Source organism: Argiope bruennichi, chromosome 2, assembly GCF_947563725.1.
Source record: "Argiope bruennichi chromosome 2, qqArgBrue1.1, whole genome shotgun sequence".
Lineage (NCBI taxonomy): Eukaryota > Metazoa > Arthropoda > Arachnida > Araneae > Araneidae > Argiope > Argiope bruennichi.
In genome coordinates, this window is record NC_079152.1 from 49,462,313 (window position 1) to 49,483,128 (window position 20,816).

At 28.3% G+C, this 20,816-nt stretch overlaps 1 protein-coding gene across 1 annotated transcript; it reads left to right on the top strand.

The window, feature by feature from the left end:
- The first annotated feature begins 263 nt into the window (after nt 1-263).
- On the top strand, nt 264-8,699 carry LOC129962084 (holocytochrome c-type synthase-like). Its single transcript, XM_056075803.1, has 5 exons — nt 264-345; nt 705-920; nt 3,067-3,338; nt 5,848-5,931; nt 8,148-8,699. Exons 2-5 carry the CDS (start codon nt 711-713, stop codon nt 8,362-8,364), a joined length of 783 nt encoding a protein of 260 aa, XP_055931778.1. The 5' UTR covers nt 264-345; nt 705-710; the 3' UTR covers nt 8,365-8,699.
- Nucleotides 8,700-20,816: the final 12,117 nt, after the last annotated feature.

Genomic DNA, 20,816 nt, shown 5'->3' on the forward strand with positions numbered 1-20,816 from the left:
TCTGACAATAGCAGTGAAAAGGCTTTTATCCTTCTTATTATGCAAGAATTAATTTTTTAATATTTTTGGTATCAGAAATTGGATTATACTGTGTTCGTAATACACATGTGTATTATGTAGGATTTCACTAAGAATTTCAAGAAATTCAACTAGCAAAATTGTTTTTACAATTTAAAAATTGGAAATCGTTGATAATTACAGCATTTCATTGAATATTCCTGCTATTTAACTCTACAGAAACCAATTGCGTCATTTTCAGTAACTGTAAATGAATAAAAACAACCGCGTTATAAACTTCACGGCACATGTTCCATTGGGAAAAAAAAACTAGTGTAATTGGTGAAGGTTAGTTACTTAATACATATTTTTGAGTTGAAAATATATTTTTTTTAAGTAGCTTCTTAAATTTTAATATAGTTTATGAAAGTTTAAAAGCTATTGAATTTCCCCCCAATAAATTGCTTCAAAGCAGAAGCAGCTAAGTATATGAATATTGTACAAAAATACGCTTTATGTTTTCAGAAGTTTGTTGCTTAATATCTTTTATTTTACTAAAAAATATCATCTCTTTTGAAATTTAATCTTTTTTTAATCTTTTATGAACTTCACTGTTAAATGATTTCTTCAGACTAACTAAAACATAGCAGCAATGTTTGCATTTACTAATATTTGAAAGAAATCCTTCTTTTTAAAAATTATTCTAGGTAAAAATGGGTGTTGCAAACTCTACAGTAGGTGCTACAACAGTGAATACGCCCGTGCATCCTGAAATTCCTGATCACAATAAAGTAAAGGAATATTTGGCAAAATCAGATTCTCCACCTTCCGAATGTCCGTATAAACACAATCAGGAAAATAAAAATAAGCCAAAGGATGGTTGCCCTATGCAAAGAGATGATGATGTAAATCCATATAATATGGTAATAAATTTATATAATTCTTAAAATCATGCTGCTTCTCATTAAAACTATAAAATTATGATTTTTAATTTAGCGTAACTGTGAATAATTTTTTAGAAATTAAAGAAATATTTGAAGTTACATATAATAAAAGAAATATTTATGTTATTGTTAAATGTTATACTTTGTTATTTACGCAAGTTATTTATCTAGTTGTATAAAGGCATTTTCATCATTTGAATGTTATATATTTTTAAAAAAGTGATTTTTATTGCATTACATTTTATATGAACATGATACTTTCCATTTCTATTTGTTAAATTTTCTATTACTATTTGTTAAAAATAGTCTTTAAATGCTGGCTTAGAAATAAAGCATTTGTGAGTTTTATTATACTCGCAAACTATATATATATTTATAATGCTATACTTAACCTTTTTTTTTAATTATATAATTTTTTCTTTCTAATTTGCTCTGTTTAATATTTTCATCAATATGTTTATTATAATTTTTTTAAGAATTGTATTTTTATTAAACCTATTTAAAAATTCGCAGGTAGGTAGTTTTCAAGTGAGAAGATATAAGGAATGAAAAATTAACAAAAATGTAAAGGTAGTGGGAAGATGAAGTGTAGCTTTGGCAACTTCACATCACAACATATTTTTATTTAATGCATTTGGTTAAAAATAACTAGAATACTATTTGTTAGCCTATACTAGTGAAATCTTTCTTTCTATATTTTAATTGTATATCAAATTTTGATGAAAATTTTAACTATCAATGATTTTTTTCACTTTAAATTGAATGTGAATAAATAAAAATGGCTTGTGTAAAATTTTTGTCATTAACTATCAATTGAATCTCTCTGACCCTTTTTAATTTAAGTTTTTCTTATATATATAAGATATTAAGATTTGTGTTTTAATACTGTATATTAAACTGGAACATAAATTGTGTAGAATTATTTTTTGTTATAGTTTTCAAATAAGTCTTCTGAAGATTGGCTAAAATCTAGAAACCGAACATTTAAAAGATTAATATTTCCTACTGGAATTCATAAACTCAAAAAATAAACTAACTTAGAATTCTACCTGGCTGTCTTTCTCATTTTAGCTTTAGTTAAAGTTGGATGATATGGCTCTGTGTACCATTAAACTTTTTGATTTAAATTAGTAGATTATCAAAAGTTGACAGATGTACTAGACTGTTCTTTTTCATAGAGTTAATCCATCATGCACATTGGCAAAAGAAAGAAAAAAAAGTCTTAAAAGAACCTTATCCATATACTTCAATGAAGTTTTTAATTTTTATGTTTCTGAGAACTGCCAAACTTCAAGCAAGAGACATTAATGTAATGAAATGCTGGGTAATGAATATAGTTTAATGACTTGATTGAACTTAAAGATATTTACGGAATTAAAATTTCTTTATAGATAAAGGTTTAATACTCCATTTTGCACAAATATTTTCATCTTTAAATGGTTTCACTTTGTTCTGTGAATATGGAATCTGTGCTATGATATTTTCTACAGATTTTAATAATTGGTTCTAGTGAGAATGTAAATAATCTACAAAAAAAATAACAAATTGCAATACATTGAAAACAAAAAATGCAGTTATATATATCGGCGAATATTATGTCTAATAAATAGGTAATATTGGTACAGTGCATTATAAATATTTATTTTCATTCAGTTGGGGATATGCCTTCCTATATACCACCTCATAGTTTTAAAATGCGATAATATTTTAAAATCTCAACTGTGATGTATTAAAATTGGATAAATTCTAAAAGAATGCCAAATACATATTACATAACATTTAAAATAAATGTTTAACTTGAATGTATTTCATAAAAGTGTGACCATTTTCTCTCTATTATTTTATGCAAATGTGCTAATAGTAAAAGATAACAGTTGTTAGAAATTAAAATTGTGCAGTTTGAAAAGTCTTGCTCATGAATTCTTATAACTTATTTTTAAAACTGAATTTCATTTGAATTATGTTATAAATTTTTCTTTGTGTAAAGAATATTCTTTATAATGGAAGATTTAAACAGATGTTCTTTTTAAAGTTAAAATTTGGTAGTATTGTAACTTTCAACCCATTTGTAAGACAATTAGCTGTTAATGGATGCATGATTGTTGATGATAATTTGTATTTTTAGATGCCACCAATGAATCAAAATCCAGCACCTGATCAACCATTTCCTTTACCTAAAGATCGTCAGGTATCATCTATACCAAAAGCAGGAACTGAAGATGAAAAATGGGTCTATCCTTCTGCTCAAATGTTTTGGAACGCCATGTTACGTAAAGGTTGGAGATGGAAAGAATCGGATATAGATCCTAATGATATGGAGCATATAATAAGGATTCATAATGTGAACAATGAAGTTGCATGGCAGGAAGTTTTAAAATGGGAGGCACTACATGCTGAGTATGTATTCTGCTTTATTTATTTATTTTTTAATTTAGCATCTTGTTTCAAAAGTGCGCAAAAGCTATTGAAAGGAAGCCTTATAATATTGAATCATGGTCAGGTATCAAAGGTAAATTACTTTATCTTAACATAACAAAATAGCTAGAAGCTATTAAACCTTAAAAAATTTAATATGGTCCATGTTTGCTTATATATCAATTTTTTTTTTTGGGGGGGGGGACAAGTCTTCAATCTGTAAAAACTATGCAAGATAAAAATTATCATGCAGGAATGCTTTTTAAATACATTTCTTCTGATATTTCAAAACTGATATTTGAAATATATCTTCCTGTTTATAAGCTGATAAGTTTTCCTTTAAATGGCAGCTTTATTTTTCTTTGTAAATATTAAGCAAAAAGTTCAGTTTTTAAATGCTTTTAGAAATCTCCAGTGAAATCCATTACAGTATTACATTGGCACTTACCACAAGTCTGAAATAAGGACAAAGAGAATTATGAAGTGTTTATATAATTTCAAAAGAGAATTTTCCTGTTATTTAGATGAGCAAGCATTTATTGTAGCCATATGTATGTTTTAAATGATTTTGGCACTTCATGTGGAACAAGTAAAGTTATTAGACTGTGAGAAGTTGATGCCTGCAAAATAAAGTAATATTTCAATTCAAGCATTCAGAAAATAGATTTTAAAATGCAAATAAATTGAATATGAATAAATCCCAGTCAGTGGTAAAAATCTGATAATTGTATAAAATTATCTATTGTTTCTATTTGTTTTACATATTCCAATGTAGAAGCTGTGAAGCAGCTTCTATATTGTTTCTGCAAACTGTGAAGCAGCGTGAAAGTTTTTTTAAATAAAATTATAACAAATAAGAAGTAATTAAAACTTTTGTAATTTTTGAATATTTTATAAATTTTAGAATTGAAAAATAATTTCTGTATCTTTTCATACCTTTCGGTACTTTCAAGTAAGAATTAATACAAACTAAATAATGTGAGCTGAAGCCGACACAGTGAAGTTGAAAATTTTTTAGCTGTTTTTGAAAAATCCACCCTTTAGGGCAATATGAATTCATTTATTGTTTTGTTTTCATTCATTTATTGTTATCATTTGTTTTGCATATATTTTTTGTGCAAAGCATATATACGAGATCACACAATTTTAAGTATAAAAGAATAAAGATAGTGTCACTTGTTTAGTGTTTATATTTTTTTTTTTCAAAATGTTGCAAATTAATAGAAAAAAAAATTCAAAATTTTTCTTTCTATAGATTTTGAATATTTGTTTATAATACCTTGTTTCAGTTGTAAAATTTTAAAAATTGATTTACATAGTTCATCAATGGATTCTAAAACGACCACATTTCAAGGACTCCATCTCATTAAGGGGTGAGACACGGAACAATGAGTGCATTTCTGGTATTCCCTTTGACCTTGAATTTCCCCTATTAGATACTAGTAAATGTAAACATCTCCTCCTTTCATCTTTCCTTTCACCCCTATTTTGACGAATTAAACCCACCTTAACGCATGCACAAATGCGCAGAGGGTTTTACAATCCGTTGCTGAACTATAGTAAACAGTTGCCAAAAACAGAATTGCATATTACCTTAAACATTTTTCAAATGAGTGAGTGCTTAATAAATTTGTTTGTTACTTATTATTTAATTGTAACATTTTATTCTATAGGAACAGCATTATCATATACTTTTAAAATCAAATGGAAATTATAAGTACTCAAAGCATAACATAAAGATAATTTTTTATCAGTTTCTTTCCTTTATCCCTGATAAATGAAAAATAATAAGCTTTGAAGTATATTGTATTTAAATTTTAAATTTCATTGTATATTAAAATTGTTTTATTGTATATTAAATTTAAAAAATAAAAAGTACCTTTATGTATTGAAAGCTATTCAACTTTATAGTGTTCTCATTGAAGACCGTAAAATGTTGCTCTTATAAGTGCACTTTGCATATGTATTTTTTAAAAAAGCTGTTATAAAAATCTATATCAAAAATTACAAAAATTTATCTGTATATTTAAATAAAATTTAAAATTCTATGGACAATCTTTTCTGTTTGCAATCATGTAAGAAAAAATAACTTTTTTCCCCCATCAAATTATTAAAATAGGAATTTTGAGAATGCAGATATTTTGTACTGGTATTAAATCCAGATGTTTTATATGAGAATGTATATCAAAATACAAATAGTCATTAGAAACTTTTTGAATAGTCAATTTTGTTCTAGGATGTTCTTAATGTTATTTTTTTTAGTAGCTATGAAATTTAATTTCATAAATTTCTTCATAGTTCTTTAATTCATTTCTTTTATGTAATAATTAAATTAACGGGGATCATATTTTACATAATTACCTTTCTTAAATAGAAAAAAGCAAACTAAAATGTGTGCTAAAAAAGAAATTTATTGATGATTTTGAATTTTATTTTAATTTAATTGTATTTCGCCTCATTAATATTTTGTAACCAAACTTTTTTTTTTCAGTGAATGTGGCAATCCAAAGTTATTGAAATTCGGTGGTAAAGCTACACAATATTCACCCAGGGCTAGAATACGCAACTTACTTGGGTAAATTATTTTATATAAAAATTTTCTTTTCTACATATGCTTGTAAATATTGTGAATTTATATTATTAATTTAAGAAATTCTTTACAATGTATCAGTTTATTCAATGAATGTCTATTTATTAAAACTGTGAATAAAAACATTATGATTCAAATTCTTATAAAAATGAAATTGAAATATTTAGTGACAAAAAAGCATTACCAAATGATAGTGGTAACTTGCAATGATTAATTATGATATTATCTTATACTTTTACAAATGATGAAGTACCTAAATAAGCTAAAGGAACCAAATGTTGCAAATAAAATAAAAATACAGTTTTTAATATTCCAGGTTTTAATTTTTGTTCTTTTGAAATGTCTATGCTTCATATGAGAAGACTATATTCAAGAAATGGAAAATTTGTTTGTTTTTATTATTCACCACAATATAAATAATACAAATTCTTTCAAATTTTTATAAGTAATGCATGAGCCTTCCACTCTGTGATTAATATGTAGTATAAAGAAATGCATCTTTTAAACTAATAATAAAGGTGTGGATATGTTGACAGTCTGTAGGACAGACTATTTGACTTGCAGATATCGTATTTGGCATATGTATATCTTGGAATGTAGGATTCTGCACATTGGGGTGATTTAAAAAAATATATATTAATTAAAAATTAAAATTTAAAAAATATTTTTTTTAATGATCCAATTTAATAGTCGTACAAATTTTTGGTAAATTTCGACAATTTTTAAAAATATTTTTTGATTTCCAATAATAGAATAATTAAATTATTGCCCTGAAATTCAAAGCATTTTCATTGTTTCCTCAAATATTTAATTGTGGATTTCTTCCACTGCTGAAAGCCAAGGAAAGAGTTCTGTTTAATATCTGCATAGTTTAAAAAACAAATGTAGAAGCTGAAGTTGTAGTATCGCAAAAGTTAGAAGATAGATTAAACCAATATTTATATTTTTAATTACACTTGTGTTAGATGTTTTAGAATTTAAGTAAGACAATTAAATTAACATGGCTTTAATATCATAGAATACAATTTAACTGAGAGCATAAAGTATATATCTAAATGATTTATTTGAAATCAAATATAACCAATATTCCCGGTAGACTAACTGATGAAGAATAAAAATAGTGAAATTATAACATCAGAAAAGGTAGACTATTTTGAAAACTACATTTTTTTTTTTTTTTTTTTTTTAATGATACCATGATGTCATGGGATTTAATTCTATTAGGATATACAGTGAACAAAGCAGATATCAGGTTATTAAAATTATATGCTTTGATGTCTGCCATAATTGAAGCCTTAAAAAATTTGATGGAGAACATTGTGCATGAGTGATTTCATTGAAAGTAAAAACTAGTCATTTTCCCGGCAAAAAAAGCTCAATTCCAAAGGTAGTTAGTGCTTAATAAAAGTTTGACAAAAGAAGGAAAAAACAACTAAACTTTAGTATTTATTTTTTGACAATTTCTTTTATCAAATTATCATTAATTTCAAATCTATCATTTTAAGTCAGTGGTAATTAAATAAAGAAAGTTTAAAATATCTTTTACACAATAAGTTGATTTTATTTTCTACAAGAGCAACATTTTGCAAATATTAATTGCACTCAAAATGGTGTATGGATTTAGTACATCAAGTGAAGAGTAATTTTTGCATCCTTTACTCTTCACTTGATTTTAGTTTTATGTCTGTTGTCTTTATTTAAAGAAATGCCACATTATTTGTCTATCGCCTTTCTGCCATTATTAACATCTTCGTTTGAAGTATGTTCACATCTAGAAGTTTGCAGTTGTGATGAAAAAACAGTAGCAGTTGAAAAGTTTCTGGCAACAATAGTTGTGCATGTACCCGAGTACGAATTGACTTTAATTACTACATATTGTGAAGCCAAATTCTTTTACTGCTCTTAATGAAAACTTTAGAATTCATTTTTTGATTTATGACATTAGTAATTTGGAATCAATACTGATTAAAACAATAATGGATACCAATATTTAATTGTATATCAAACATAAAATTATGTATATTTAAAAAGAGAGATTGTAAATGAATAGAAAAGTTGACCCCAATAACTGCCCCTGGCACTTTATATGACGTTCATTTTTTCAACTTTGTGCATTGTATTCTAATACATATATAATCATGAATATTTTGATGTGTTATTTATTACTGTTTCTAATTTTGGAATTTAAATATTTCTTTTAGCTATGAGCTTCCATTTGATCGTCATGATTGGATTGTGGACAGATGTGGGAAACAAGTCCGTTACATCATAGATTATTATGATGGTGGGCAAGTAAATGTAGAAAGTGGTAAATTTGCAATTCTTGATGTACGACCAGCTCTGGATTCCTTTGAAGCTGTTTGGGATCGAACTAAAGTGATGTTTTGGAGGTGGACATCCAAAGAGTCCGAATCTTGATGTGGACAAGGTTTCTTTGCTAAGAAATTATTTATTTTTATTGTTATGTAGTTGTAGAAAACTGAGTAAATGTTGAGCATTTTTCATATAGTTTTTTCTTTTTCATTTTATCTTCAGACTATCCTTAATTTTTCTAGTATTTTAGCTTGAACAGTTTAATGTGTAAACTGTTTTACTGTTAAATTCAGTTTAATCATTAATTACTTATTTTCCTTCAAGAATTAGCATATTTTTAGATACTCTTGATTGTAGCAAATCTACAATGTGTATATACTGTATATTGACTATTTGGTGTACCTGATAATGTATAATAAAGTCAAAGTGCTGGGTGGAAATGTTTACTTTTCTTCATTTAATTTCAATTATTTCTAATTGTAAATTTCTTTTGGTCATTTTTAATATGAATTTCACTTTTTTTCACTATTTATTGTGATTGCCACTTTTTAAATATTTTATGAAATAGTTAACATAAAAGGAAATGAACTAATAGCAAGTCCAAAATGAACCTTCCAGTGGCCATTTGGCACTAAATTTTGTGGGCTCCTTTTAACTTCCTGCATCAAATGTATATCTTTTAATGACCTTAATTCTCTATATAAACGATTTTACATTCTGAATCCTGATAAACTGATTAAACATTTAATTACAGGTTTCTTTGAGAAAAGTAGTTTCAATATTTCTGATACAAAAAAAAATGTAATTTTAAACAAAATAATTTTTTAAAAACTTTTTATAAATATTTAAATTCTATTTAGTTATGGAAACAGATATTCTTAAAATTATAAATCAATGTATTATTTATTTTTAAACAGCATATTATAAACATATAAAAGATAATTATGATTATTAGAACCATATTCTATATTTAAATAGTACAAGATTTTAATTTGCCCGAGTATATCGTCCGTTCTTACAAATTAAATGAAAGCATAAGATTATTGTATTCAAATAATATTGCAAAATATATATATATAACGAAAATTTGGGATTTCCCTACTGTAATGGCACCTTATAAGCTAGTGTTTATTTGATATTTCAGTTCTTACTAAAAGGCCTTTAAAAATCATAATTCACTTATAATTCATTATGTATACTTTTTAAAAATTTCCAAAGATTTTCTTTCTGCCCTTCCTCCTGCTAAAAATTGTGGACCTTGGTTAAGACCACAAATACCTTGCATGGTATTGGCAAATGGCAGTTATGAAATATTGATCTTTGGCATGAATTTAATATTTTTACTGGATCTGTCAGTTGATCCTTGCTAATTAATTCCTGACATTTAGCAATAAGTATGTGCAAGTTGCATTTCTGTTTTAAACACATTGTTTCCAACCAACTGAAAATCTGACTTGCGTCATAGGCTTAAGTCATTACATTTTTGAGTTACCATGTTTATATGCTTATGAGAGCACATACCGACATCCCTTTGAAATTTAAACACCTACACTTAATATGATGAATCTGTGTACTAAATTTTATCCTCCTAGCTGTTTTTGTTTTGTAATTATTGTGTTACAAACTTCCTCTGAAGGAATTTCACTCAACATTTGATTGAGACCTATAAATTGCTATAAAGACTGTATGCCAAATTTCATCCTTCTATCACAAAACATTAAGTTAACTATATCCCAGAAATAATGAAAAAACTGTTTTTCAAACTCAGAGAGATCTAAAACATGAAGATTTGTCAGACTCTTCAGTCTGAATTTTCTGACTATGAGAATACTTTATTTAAAAGGAAGTCAAAATTGTCATTTTAATTCAAAGTTTAAATAAATTGATTATGAAAACTTATTTCATTTCAAAATAATTCATTGCTTATTTTGTAATATCTTTACTAATAATAATTAATCTCAATAGCTAATAGAGAATGTGTGTCAGTGTTGTTGGTCTATAATATAAAGCATTAGATCCAGATCTCCTAAATTTGATAATTTAATATTTTTATACTTTGAAAGATATAAATGGCACCTGGAAATTTTTTATTTTATTTTTTGGCATAATTTGGAGTAAAAAAATCATTTTGGTGCATTAATATTTTCATTAATAATTATAATATTTGGTGCATAATAATGGAATGTGTTGAATGATATTTAGAATTAATCTGGATGAGTTAACAGATGCACTGATTGGAAAATTATAAATTTTTGTCTCTTATATTATAAACCGGTCTCATAAATGTATCAGAAGGGCACATAAAATGGTATAAGAAAACGAGAACAGACAGTTTTGGTTTCAGTTTGCAAACTTAGGGACCAAGAAATATATCAAGTACGATAAATTAATTCGCACTTAAAAAAATACAGAAATGCAACAACAACTTTAAAACCACCATATAGAATACCGTAATATTTAAAAGTTTTGTTCTTACGCACTTTCAAGTGTTGAGATCAAGTAAAAAACAACACAGATATTTCAAAATCTAAACTTGCAACGATGAATATGCTATGAAAAGAAGTAACTTAGAAAATATTAAATAGTGTAAAAACATTTCATAGAAAACGAAAAATCTTGGTGTATTTAAACATGAAGGAATGTTGTATTTCAAAGAATCAAATGCTAGGTGTTGTTGAAGTTGAATTTAAAAAAAATGCACACGTGTTATGACACTTGTCTGGAATCGAATAGGACAACCAAAACAAAACTGATGAATTTTTCCATGCTGGAAATTTGAAAAAAACACACGCACTTTCTTCACTGGATTTAAATGCATTTTTTTTTTTTTTTTTTTTTTTTTTTTTATGGAGATGCACAAATAATAAATTATACTCGGTACAGGGGTCGACGAGTGGTATACAAGTTAGAATTCAAAACTAAATACTGGAGGATTCCTTAGGACATCAACGAAGCAAGGATCGCGAAGGACTGGATATCGGGACGACATGTTTCATAATATGCTGCGGGCAGAAAAAAGTTTTCTTGCGATCGTCGGGACGACTTTACTTTAATTTCATCATTTCACTGGAACACATTGATGAACCATTCCCTGGATGGGAAATTTGATGTGTCAGGACGACACGTTCTCGGGATGAGAAAAATGAGGGCAGTCAGAAATTCTTTTCCGTTGGGTGCCAATGTGGTGGCAGGAAACTTTTCTTGTGATGGTCGGGACAACTTCACTTTCGTTTTATCATTTCACAGGAACAGAGTGATGAACCATTCCAGGGGTGGAAAAAATTATTCTGTGTCAGGACAACACGTATCGAAAATTCTGGGCGCCACTGTGGTGGAATATGGATTATTATGATCCGTGCACGAAGCAACAGGACGAATGTTTTTAGGATCATTTCTTTAATAATCACATTCCCACACTAAACAAAGACAAGACAAGACATTCACGCGTGCAGCTTAACAGAACGGCGTCACATCTCATTTTAATTACATTCGCAATGCATTATGGTATGGCATATGGGATGGTTCAGGCATCGCCATCTAGCATCCAAAAGAGAAAATAAGAGTAATGTAACTGCTACATATATGTGTGTGTGTACAGGGTGGTTAAAATTAAACTTCTCCTAATACAACGCAAATGGGTGAATGGATTGCAAAGAAATTTGGTATATAGACTATAAACCAGATGAGCTCACGGAATTTTGAGGGGAAAAAATGTTTAATTCCAAAATGTCCACCAGAGGGCGCCTTTTCCGAAAAAACATTAATTTTAACACAATAAATGACCAAAACGGAATACAGAAGCAATATTAACATTTGTTGACTAGTTTCTGATCACTTTGTCATCGAACCATATTAAGTAAAGGTATGGAAAAAAAATTGTAGCGAGCTATATGAGGGGGGGGGGAGTTCAGTTTTCAGAAACAAGAACAGATTAGGACGAAATTGCACAAGAGGAGCAATTGTTAATCGTGTCTAGGATGAGGTAGGAAAGGTGCTACATGTGACCATCTTCAATCACCTGCAAAATTTCAAGTCGATGGACAGTGTGTTCAACAGCAGAGCGTGACTGATCAGTTGTGATGCTTCGCATACGGAGCGTTATAGAGTTTTTCAAGTCATTCAACGTCGTAACAAGATACCGTTATCATTACAGCAGGAAACATCGACATAAAACATGACAACGATTGCAAAAGTTTCTTACCCGACCCTGTTTTGCATAAAGCTTCCTCTTCTTCTCAAGCATGTAAATCTCGACATCTTTTTCTTGGAATTGCCAGCTTTTCCCAATTTTACATTTTATTACTTATAATTCTTGTTCTGGCTTGTTAATATTGTTTCTGCATTCCGTTTTGGTCGTTTATTGTATTAAATTTAATGTTTTTCCGGAAAAGGTGCTCTCTGGTGGAAATTTTGGAACTAAAATATTTTTTCGAAATTCCGTGAGCGCATCTCGTGCATATACCAAATTTCGCTGCAATTCAATCTTCCGTTTTCGTTGTAGGATGGTTTTTATAGGGGAGGTTTAATTATAACTACACTGTATATATAAAATCTCGATTTTGGAGCTTTCCATCGACTGTCTTGAAAAAAACAGCCCACAGCGCCTGAACTTTTCCCGATATAGTCTAAAATAATGAAATTGTTGATTACCCTAAAATAATAATATTCAGATCTTTATGACTCGGCCAGGCTGATTATGATTTATAGAAAAGGAAAACTGTATGGAATTTAGACTTAATTGTTTCAGAAGGGCAATTATTGATTGAAATGAAATAAAATAATATTTATCGCATTTAAATCATTTTGAAGATAAAACTGAATTTTATGATAAATCAGAGAAATATGATACATATAAAGTTAAAATGCTGAATGACAGTCGATTTTCTGTACTCATTTTTAAAAAAAAATGTGCATGGTTTCAGCAAAAAAGTTTTTGTATTTATTGAAGTTTTTCTTCCGTTTAAAATTAAAATTTGAATTTTACGATAACTGATAGCACATTAATGACATATGTAACAATGAGCAGAATATCGTAAGGCTTCCCTAACAATATGTATTGTGTAATTATCGAAATGTAAAGCTTAAAAATATTTAGTTAAAAAAGATGTTAAAGGACCAAGGTACATAAATGTTTAATTGGAAATTTTAGAGAACATTAATCTTAGCGGACCAGCTGGTTGCCAAAGGTGACTAGTAAAAGAATAAATTAAAATTAATGTGCAAAAAAAAATTCTGATTTTGAAAGGTGGCGAAAGGGAGCTATATAGTCAGATATTCCTAGACCTATAGCAGAAATACATATTTTAATAAATAAATTGGAAGATAAAGATAAAGATAAAAGGTAAAAAATATTGTAAGATTAAAAAATGTGACTAGATGAATATCATGTAGCAAAATAGAGTGGTTAATAATGGGAACATGAAATAAGGCGCACATTAATTTTGAAAAATTTAAATTCTAAAATTATCTAGTTAAATAATTTTTTTAAAGTCATAAACAAAATTCTTCTTTAAAATATACACCTTAGTTATGCTTCTGGAAGTATATTTAAAGCTGAATCTTTATATAAAATACAAAATTTCGCATATTTCTGCATTTACTTTCATTACCCGATAAAGATTGGTGGATTTCTAGAGCGGTCTTTGAAGCAGCCGTCTAGAAGCAACAACCTGTTAGCGTTTTTTTTTTTTTTTTTTTTTTTGGAAGGGGAGAGGTGACTTATTCTCCTGATTTTATCGAGGAACTATTATGTCATTGAACTGTTGTGTGAATTTTGTAAATAATAGTAACCTAGATGAGAACAAGTTGTTTTTGTGTTCATATATAAGGCTGTAAATAAAACAATTGTTTTGTTACTCTACTCTTTTATTTGATTGGTCTGGATCAAGATATTACAAAACTGTTTTTAATCGTTCGACGAAAAAATTAACACGTTAGATGAAATTTACACGAACGATTACTTTCACAGATTATTTTACCCACTTATGGGAGGAATTATTATGAAAAATTGGAGTATCTTTATTATACAAGAATTAGTCGATAGGATTGTACAGCGACTGAATGGCCGCCGTCCGATTTGTTTTTTCTGATACAAATTTACTGAAGACTTAATAAAAGAAGTCACAATTTATTTTCCCTAAAATGTTTTTATCGGATAGAAATTCGTAAGATTTTTTTTTATATTTTTTATGTTTCATTTTATGCTAATAATTACTTTGACAAAAATATGGCTAATCGTTTAAATCAAAGTGGTAAAAATTGAAACAGTCATTGCTGCTACAGTTTGCGATATCGACATGCTGAGATTAGTTGTATATATACATATATATATATGTGTGTGTGTGTGTGTATGTGTGTGTGTGTGTGTGTGTGTGTGTATGTGTGTGTGTGTGTGTGTGTGTGTGTGTGTGTGTGTGTGTGTGTGTGTGTGTGTGTGTGTGCAGGGCCGCCGCGTGAGGGTGGCAAAATTGTTCACCGCACAAGGGCGCTTGGGTCAGGGGGGGCCCAAAATTTATAGTACTTAGTTTTTTAATTTAATGTTACTTAAATAAAAATTGTTAATTATACGCTTGCAAAAAAATCGCTTTTAAAATCTAATAATTTGTAACATGTAACAACAGGAATTGGGAATGTTTTGTATCAGCATATATTTATTCTTTATGTATTGTGAAGCTGTTGCGGCTCAACGTCGTTGTTTAGTTTGCTTTTTTTTTAATGTATTTTATCATACGTCAACCCTTATTTTTAATCATATACATAGTCGCTTCTCATAAAGTGCGTTTATTCTGTGAATTGCTTCGCAAGCAAAGTACTGTGATTAATTGTTTTCAAATCTTTTTTGTTTATAATTGCTCTAAAAATAGGATTATTATTTAGAGGTAAGTGAACAATCTAAATATATTATTAATATTATTTTCATTGCAGTAAAGATTCATAAAAAGAAACAATTCATTAAGAAAAACTTTTATCTTTCAAATTAACAAAATAATTCAAAAAGCAACTGTTTATTTATCTTTATAAAACCCAGATAAATCTTACCCTTAATTGAGCAAAATATAAATTTCTGATATAAAATTACAATTTCCAAATAATCGAAAAAAAATTACTAATGATTATAGCTCTTTTTCATTAAAAGTTTATAATTATTATGTACCCGAGATGTTTTCAATATTTCAATTGCTTATAACAAATGCTTTTTAGTAATTCGTATTAATATTGGTTTAATTTACTGAAATATTTTGAATCGGCAATAAAAAGAAAAATTTCACATTAAATTCTCAAAAAAAAAAAAAAAAAATCTACATTTTTTAGTCAAATTAGTTATTTATCTGAATCTTTATTTAGTAGCAAATGACATAAATGTGCTTCCGACTTTCAAATAGTATATTGAGAGAAAATCATATAATGCATTTTGTATGTGGAATGAAAATTAAATTTTTTTTATTTAGTGCAATAAATATTTTTTTAGAAACATGTTCTAAAAAAAACAAAAAAAGTCTGGAGCACAAAATAGAAAAAGGAAATTGCAAAGAGGGGAACCTAATCAGAAACTGGCAGGATCTCTCAATAAATATTTCATAAACACAATAGGATTAGACGGACAAGCAATTGAACAGGACCATCAACAACATCGTGTTTGGAATTTCATAATGAAAATTTATCAGAATATGATCAAAAAGAAGCCACGATTGTACCAATAGAAAATTTAGATGTTGATGTAGAAAATTCGCCTGGTAATAACGTAATATCTCAAAACTAAGATTTTGACTTTGAATTAAACGATCCAGCTACCTGGCCTGATACAAATTCTATAAAAATTAGGGATTATTTAATTGAAAATGGCCCTGATCGCTTGATAATCAAACATTTTTCGAGAGATAATTCTGCAGAAAGTTTTCAAAATCGTTCTATTATAGAACATTACCGAATGGAGAAAAAGTATTTAGAAATTATTTAGTATATTCAAATTCCCGAAATGCAATTTTTTGCTTCCCATGTAAACTATTCAGAGGGAAGCATTCACAGCTTATTAAGGATGGATGTAATGATTGGGCGCATTTAACCCACATTTTGAAAACACATGAAAACAGTGCATCTCACCTTAAACATAGTTCAAAATGAAGTGAACTCAAAATGTCATTGCGTAATTTATGTACCATTGATGCAGCTCAACAAAGACTTTATGAGGCAGAAAAGGTTTACTGGCAATATGTTATTGAACGGCTTATTTATTTAAAACAATTTTTAGCCCGGCAATACCTTACATTTAGAAGTTCTTCGAAAGAGTTGTATCATAGTGATAATGGAAATTTTTTGAAGTTGGTTGAAACCATAGCAAAATTTGATCCAATAATCGCTGAACATCTCCACAAAATTCAAACATCTCAAAAGAAGAACATTTCTCATTACTTAGGAGATCAAATTCAGAATGAAATTATAAGCATTATTTCAGAAGGAATTAAAAAGCATTTATTACATGTGATTAAATCGTCAAAATATTACTCACTAATTCTGGATACTACATCTGATGTCAGTCATACCGAACAATTTACTGTTGTAATTCGATTTGTTTATAAGAACGAGGAAACCAATAAAGCCCAAATTGAAGAACTTTTCTGTGGATTTCAATCTGTCGACGACACTACTGGACAGGGTCTGTTTGAATTCATAAATGGACATTTAAAATCGTTAGAACTAAATTTATCAGATTTACGAGGCTAATCGTAGGATGATGGTGCTAATATGAGAGGAAAGCACTAAGGATTGCAACAAAAAAATATTGCAAATAATTCGAGAGCACTCTATATCCTCTGCTCTGCCCATTCTCTAAATTTGCAGAGAGAGAATTTTGCTAAAGGATGCAGCTAAAATTTCCTTCGAAACAGTTAATTTCTTCGGAGTAGTGCAGGAGCTTTACAACTACTTTTCCTCATTCGTTAAACGTTGATCTATTTTGCAACAGTATCTTGAAAATCTAACTTTACAGTCACTCTCCAACACCAGATGGGAAAGTACAAGTCAAGCTTTAAGACGGTTGAAAAACGATTTGAAGGGAATTTTGAGAACGTTAATAAATATTCAAGAAGATCAAACAATAGACATGGAATAAAGAACTCAAAAAATTTGATTTAGAAGGTTTTCTCGTTTAAATTAATTTCCATTAACATCTGGCACGATATTTTAAATTTAGTAAATGTGGTAAATAAAATAATGCAAAATTCTAAATGTGAATTACAGTTCGTGACTGACAATTTACAAAATCTTATATCAGAGCTAAATAATCGTATATCAGATGAAGCGTATGAACATGCAATTGCCATTGCAAGTATCGTTGTTGATGATTTGGGGGTGGATACTGATTTTGAACAAATCTAAACAGGTTTAAAAAGAAACTATTTCAAGATGAACAAACCGACGAACTAATCAACAATCGAAGACAAAAATTTAATTTTACAATATAATATTAGGTACTGCTATTTCAATTACTGACAGATTCAGTCAATTAAAAGAACATTACAATTACTTCAAGGTAGTATACTATATACCTAATTGAAAAAACTGGAGTGACAATGAAATTTTAAAACATTGTAAAGAATTAGAACAAAAATTAACGGATACTAAAAATGTTAATGAAAAGCACATTGATAGATTAAATTTGTTCGGAGAAATAAAATCTTTGCGATGTTTTACTAAACAGGATATGTCACCTATTGATGTTTTAACCCTTTAAAGGGTCATTTTTTTCTAGCCATATTATGTTAAATTATTTTTAGGCTTGAAATTAGAATAAGAAAATGGATTCATTTAGCTTATTAGATAAATTTAATTTGATTAATTAATTAATTTGGTTAATTAATAATTAAGTAACAAATCAAGACAGATAATTTTGTCTGAGATAAAGAACTGAAGCATCTAAGTTTCTGACTTACTAAAAAAATTTGTCAGAATTTATGCCAACCTACATAATTTCATACAAAGATTGATAAATTTGGTGGGAAGCATACTTCCCACTGCCCTAGAAAGGGTTAAATTATATTTATGAAAACAATCTTAACGATACATTTCCAAATATTGCAATAGCTTTACGGATTTCTTTAACCCTGCCAGTTTCGGTGGTTACTGGAAAAGGACGTTTTTCAAAACTTAAAATTATAAAAAAAAAAAAAAAAAAAAAAAACTACATGCGATCTACCATGGCGCAGAAGAGATTATCGGATTTGTCAATTATATCCATAGAGAGCGAAATTTTGGATAAATTAAATATAAAGGAATTGATATAGTGTTTGTAGCTGCTAAAGCTAAGAAAATCAATATTTGAATATATTTTCTAATTTTTATATTTTATTTAAAAATGTTTTATCATTGTTTTGTTTTTAAAATTTGTGAAATAATAAAAACAATCAGACAAACGTGTTTTAATATTATAATTTTAAAGCTTTACAGTTCAAAAGTCAAATTTTGAATACTATAAAAGAGTATTTCACATATAATTTGCAGCACTTTATAAGAGTGCAACAGAACAGAATTAAGGGGCGCCAAATTTCAATTTGAACAAGGGCGCCTAATACCCACGCGGTGGCCCTGTGTGTGTGTGTGTGTGTGTGTGTGTGTGTGTGTGTGTGTGTGTGTGTGTGTGTGTGTGTGTGTGTGTGTGTGTGTGTGTGTGTGAGTACCTTCAGCGATTCGGAGACAAAAGAGACATGCATGTAGAAATATCTTATTATCCACAATAAAGGAACTCTTCCAAGTAAGAGCTAAAATGAGTTCCTATCTAAATTATCCATATTCCATATTCAGTATTCTATGAAATCAAAATATGGATTTTTTTTTTATTTCTGCTAATTATTTCACTACAAAAACTATATAATTCCAAACCAATTTTAAATTTTCATTGGTCTATGAATAAAGGTGTCTTAATAAAATGAATAATAATAATAAAAAAAATGTCGATAAAGTATTCATGTATATCAGAATAAGAAAAACTGTTCCTTAAAATTGTGAAAAAAAGTATTCATCGTTGAGCGCATTCAAGCTTACAATTGTAAACTAAGAAAAAAAATCTTAAAACCTATCACACAATTTAGAAATGAAATAAAATGAGTTCAAAATCAAGCTTGTTTCTTGTTTTTGTATAAAATGTGTTCACTTTTGATTCTAAACATACTCATATAAACCCTGTCTCAATTTTTCTCCATAGAGAATATACCGTAAAATAGTGTTGTATATATGTTTACAAATGGTGGGTGATGAATTAGATAATCAACGAGGACATATCTAAAATCAAAAACTTTCATATGAAGCAAAAATTAGTGAAATCGGAATATTCTAGGAGAATGTTAGGGCTCTACTGACCAGTCCTTTGCTTTTCCTGACTGTTTTAAAATCTAGATAATTATAAATTATTATAAAGTTTGATTACAGAAATTTTGCTTTTACCCCCATCTTGAAATTTCTGTCGCAACATTTGTAATTAATCTTCCATTTAGGTATTTTTGCCAGTGTTAAAATTATGATAAAAATATCATTTTTTTTTTTGTCTTTAACTCTAAGACTCTGAGATCAAAGCAATAGTTTTGCTTCTTCTTTTATTCAGTTAAGCATCAATTAATACTCATTTTAAGAAAACCAAAATCTTTAATTTAATTACTATGCAGAGTTTCGATTATTTTTCACATCATTTCATTAATTTATTTCAGATCATTCGGCTTTACTATTTCGCTACTATTCAGTTTTAACAATGAGAAGATGTTTAGGGAAGAAAAGAGGGAAAATATGTAGTGTCTTTTGCGTGGAGTGTAGAAATACAGTAGAAAGTGAAAGAAAGGATGGCAATAAAAACCACAATATGGAGGAACTTCTGTTGGTGCTGTAGCAATAATAATCAAATTCACTGAAAAAATGAAGCCTCAAGGGTTGATAGATTTGCTCCAATTGGCTCAAAAAATGAAAATCAAAAGAAGAGAGAGTTTCATCTACTATACTCTGTTTCACCCTAACTTGGCAATAGTGTGTATTCTAGGCATGCCGAATCGCAGTCGTCGTCAGAGGAACAGGGTTACTTTAAAGTACAAAGGTACTAGAAATGCAGATCGCTGGCGAAACTTTATCTCGCAAATTTTTCGCCAAATAGTAAATATTTATTTACTTTATCGTATTATCACTTTAGCAGAGAATTAATTGTTTCCTTATTTTCATTATTTTTTTAATATTATTGACACATTATTTTAATAAATCATTAAAGTTATTTCATTTCATTTCACCGTTTCTTTATATATCTTTCAATATTCTGTAAAGCGTAGCTCGGCTAATGTTTTTTGAAAAGATATCTGTATCATCGTTCACATCTTTTAAAACTTTATCTATTGTTGGGATCTCATTTCTGCAAAAAAATGCATGGATTTTTCGTCAAATACAGAATAATGTAAAATCATCATATTTTACAAGACCTGAATGTTTATCTACTGAGGCTGGTCGCTTCTTTCCAGGGATACTTAAAGGATGCCTTTATTTCTTTTTTCAAAAGGAAAACTGTTCATTGCGAAACATCTGTAAGATGC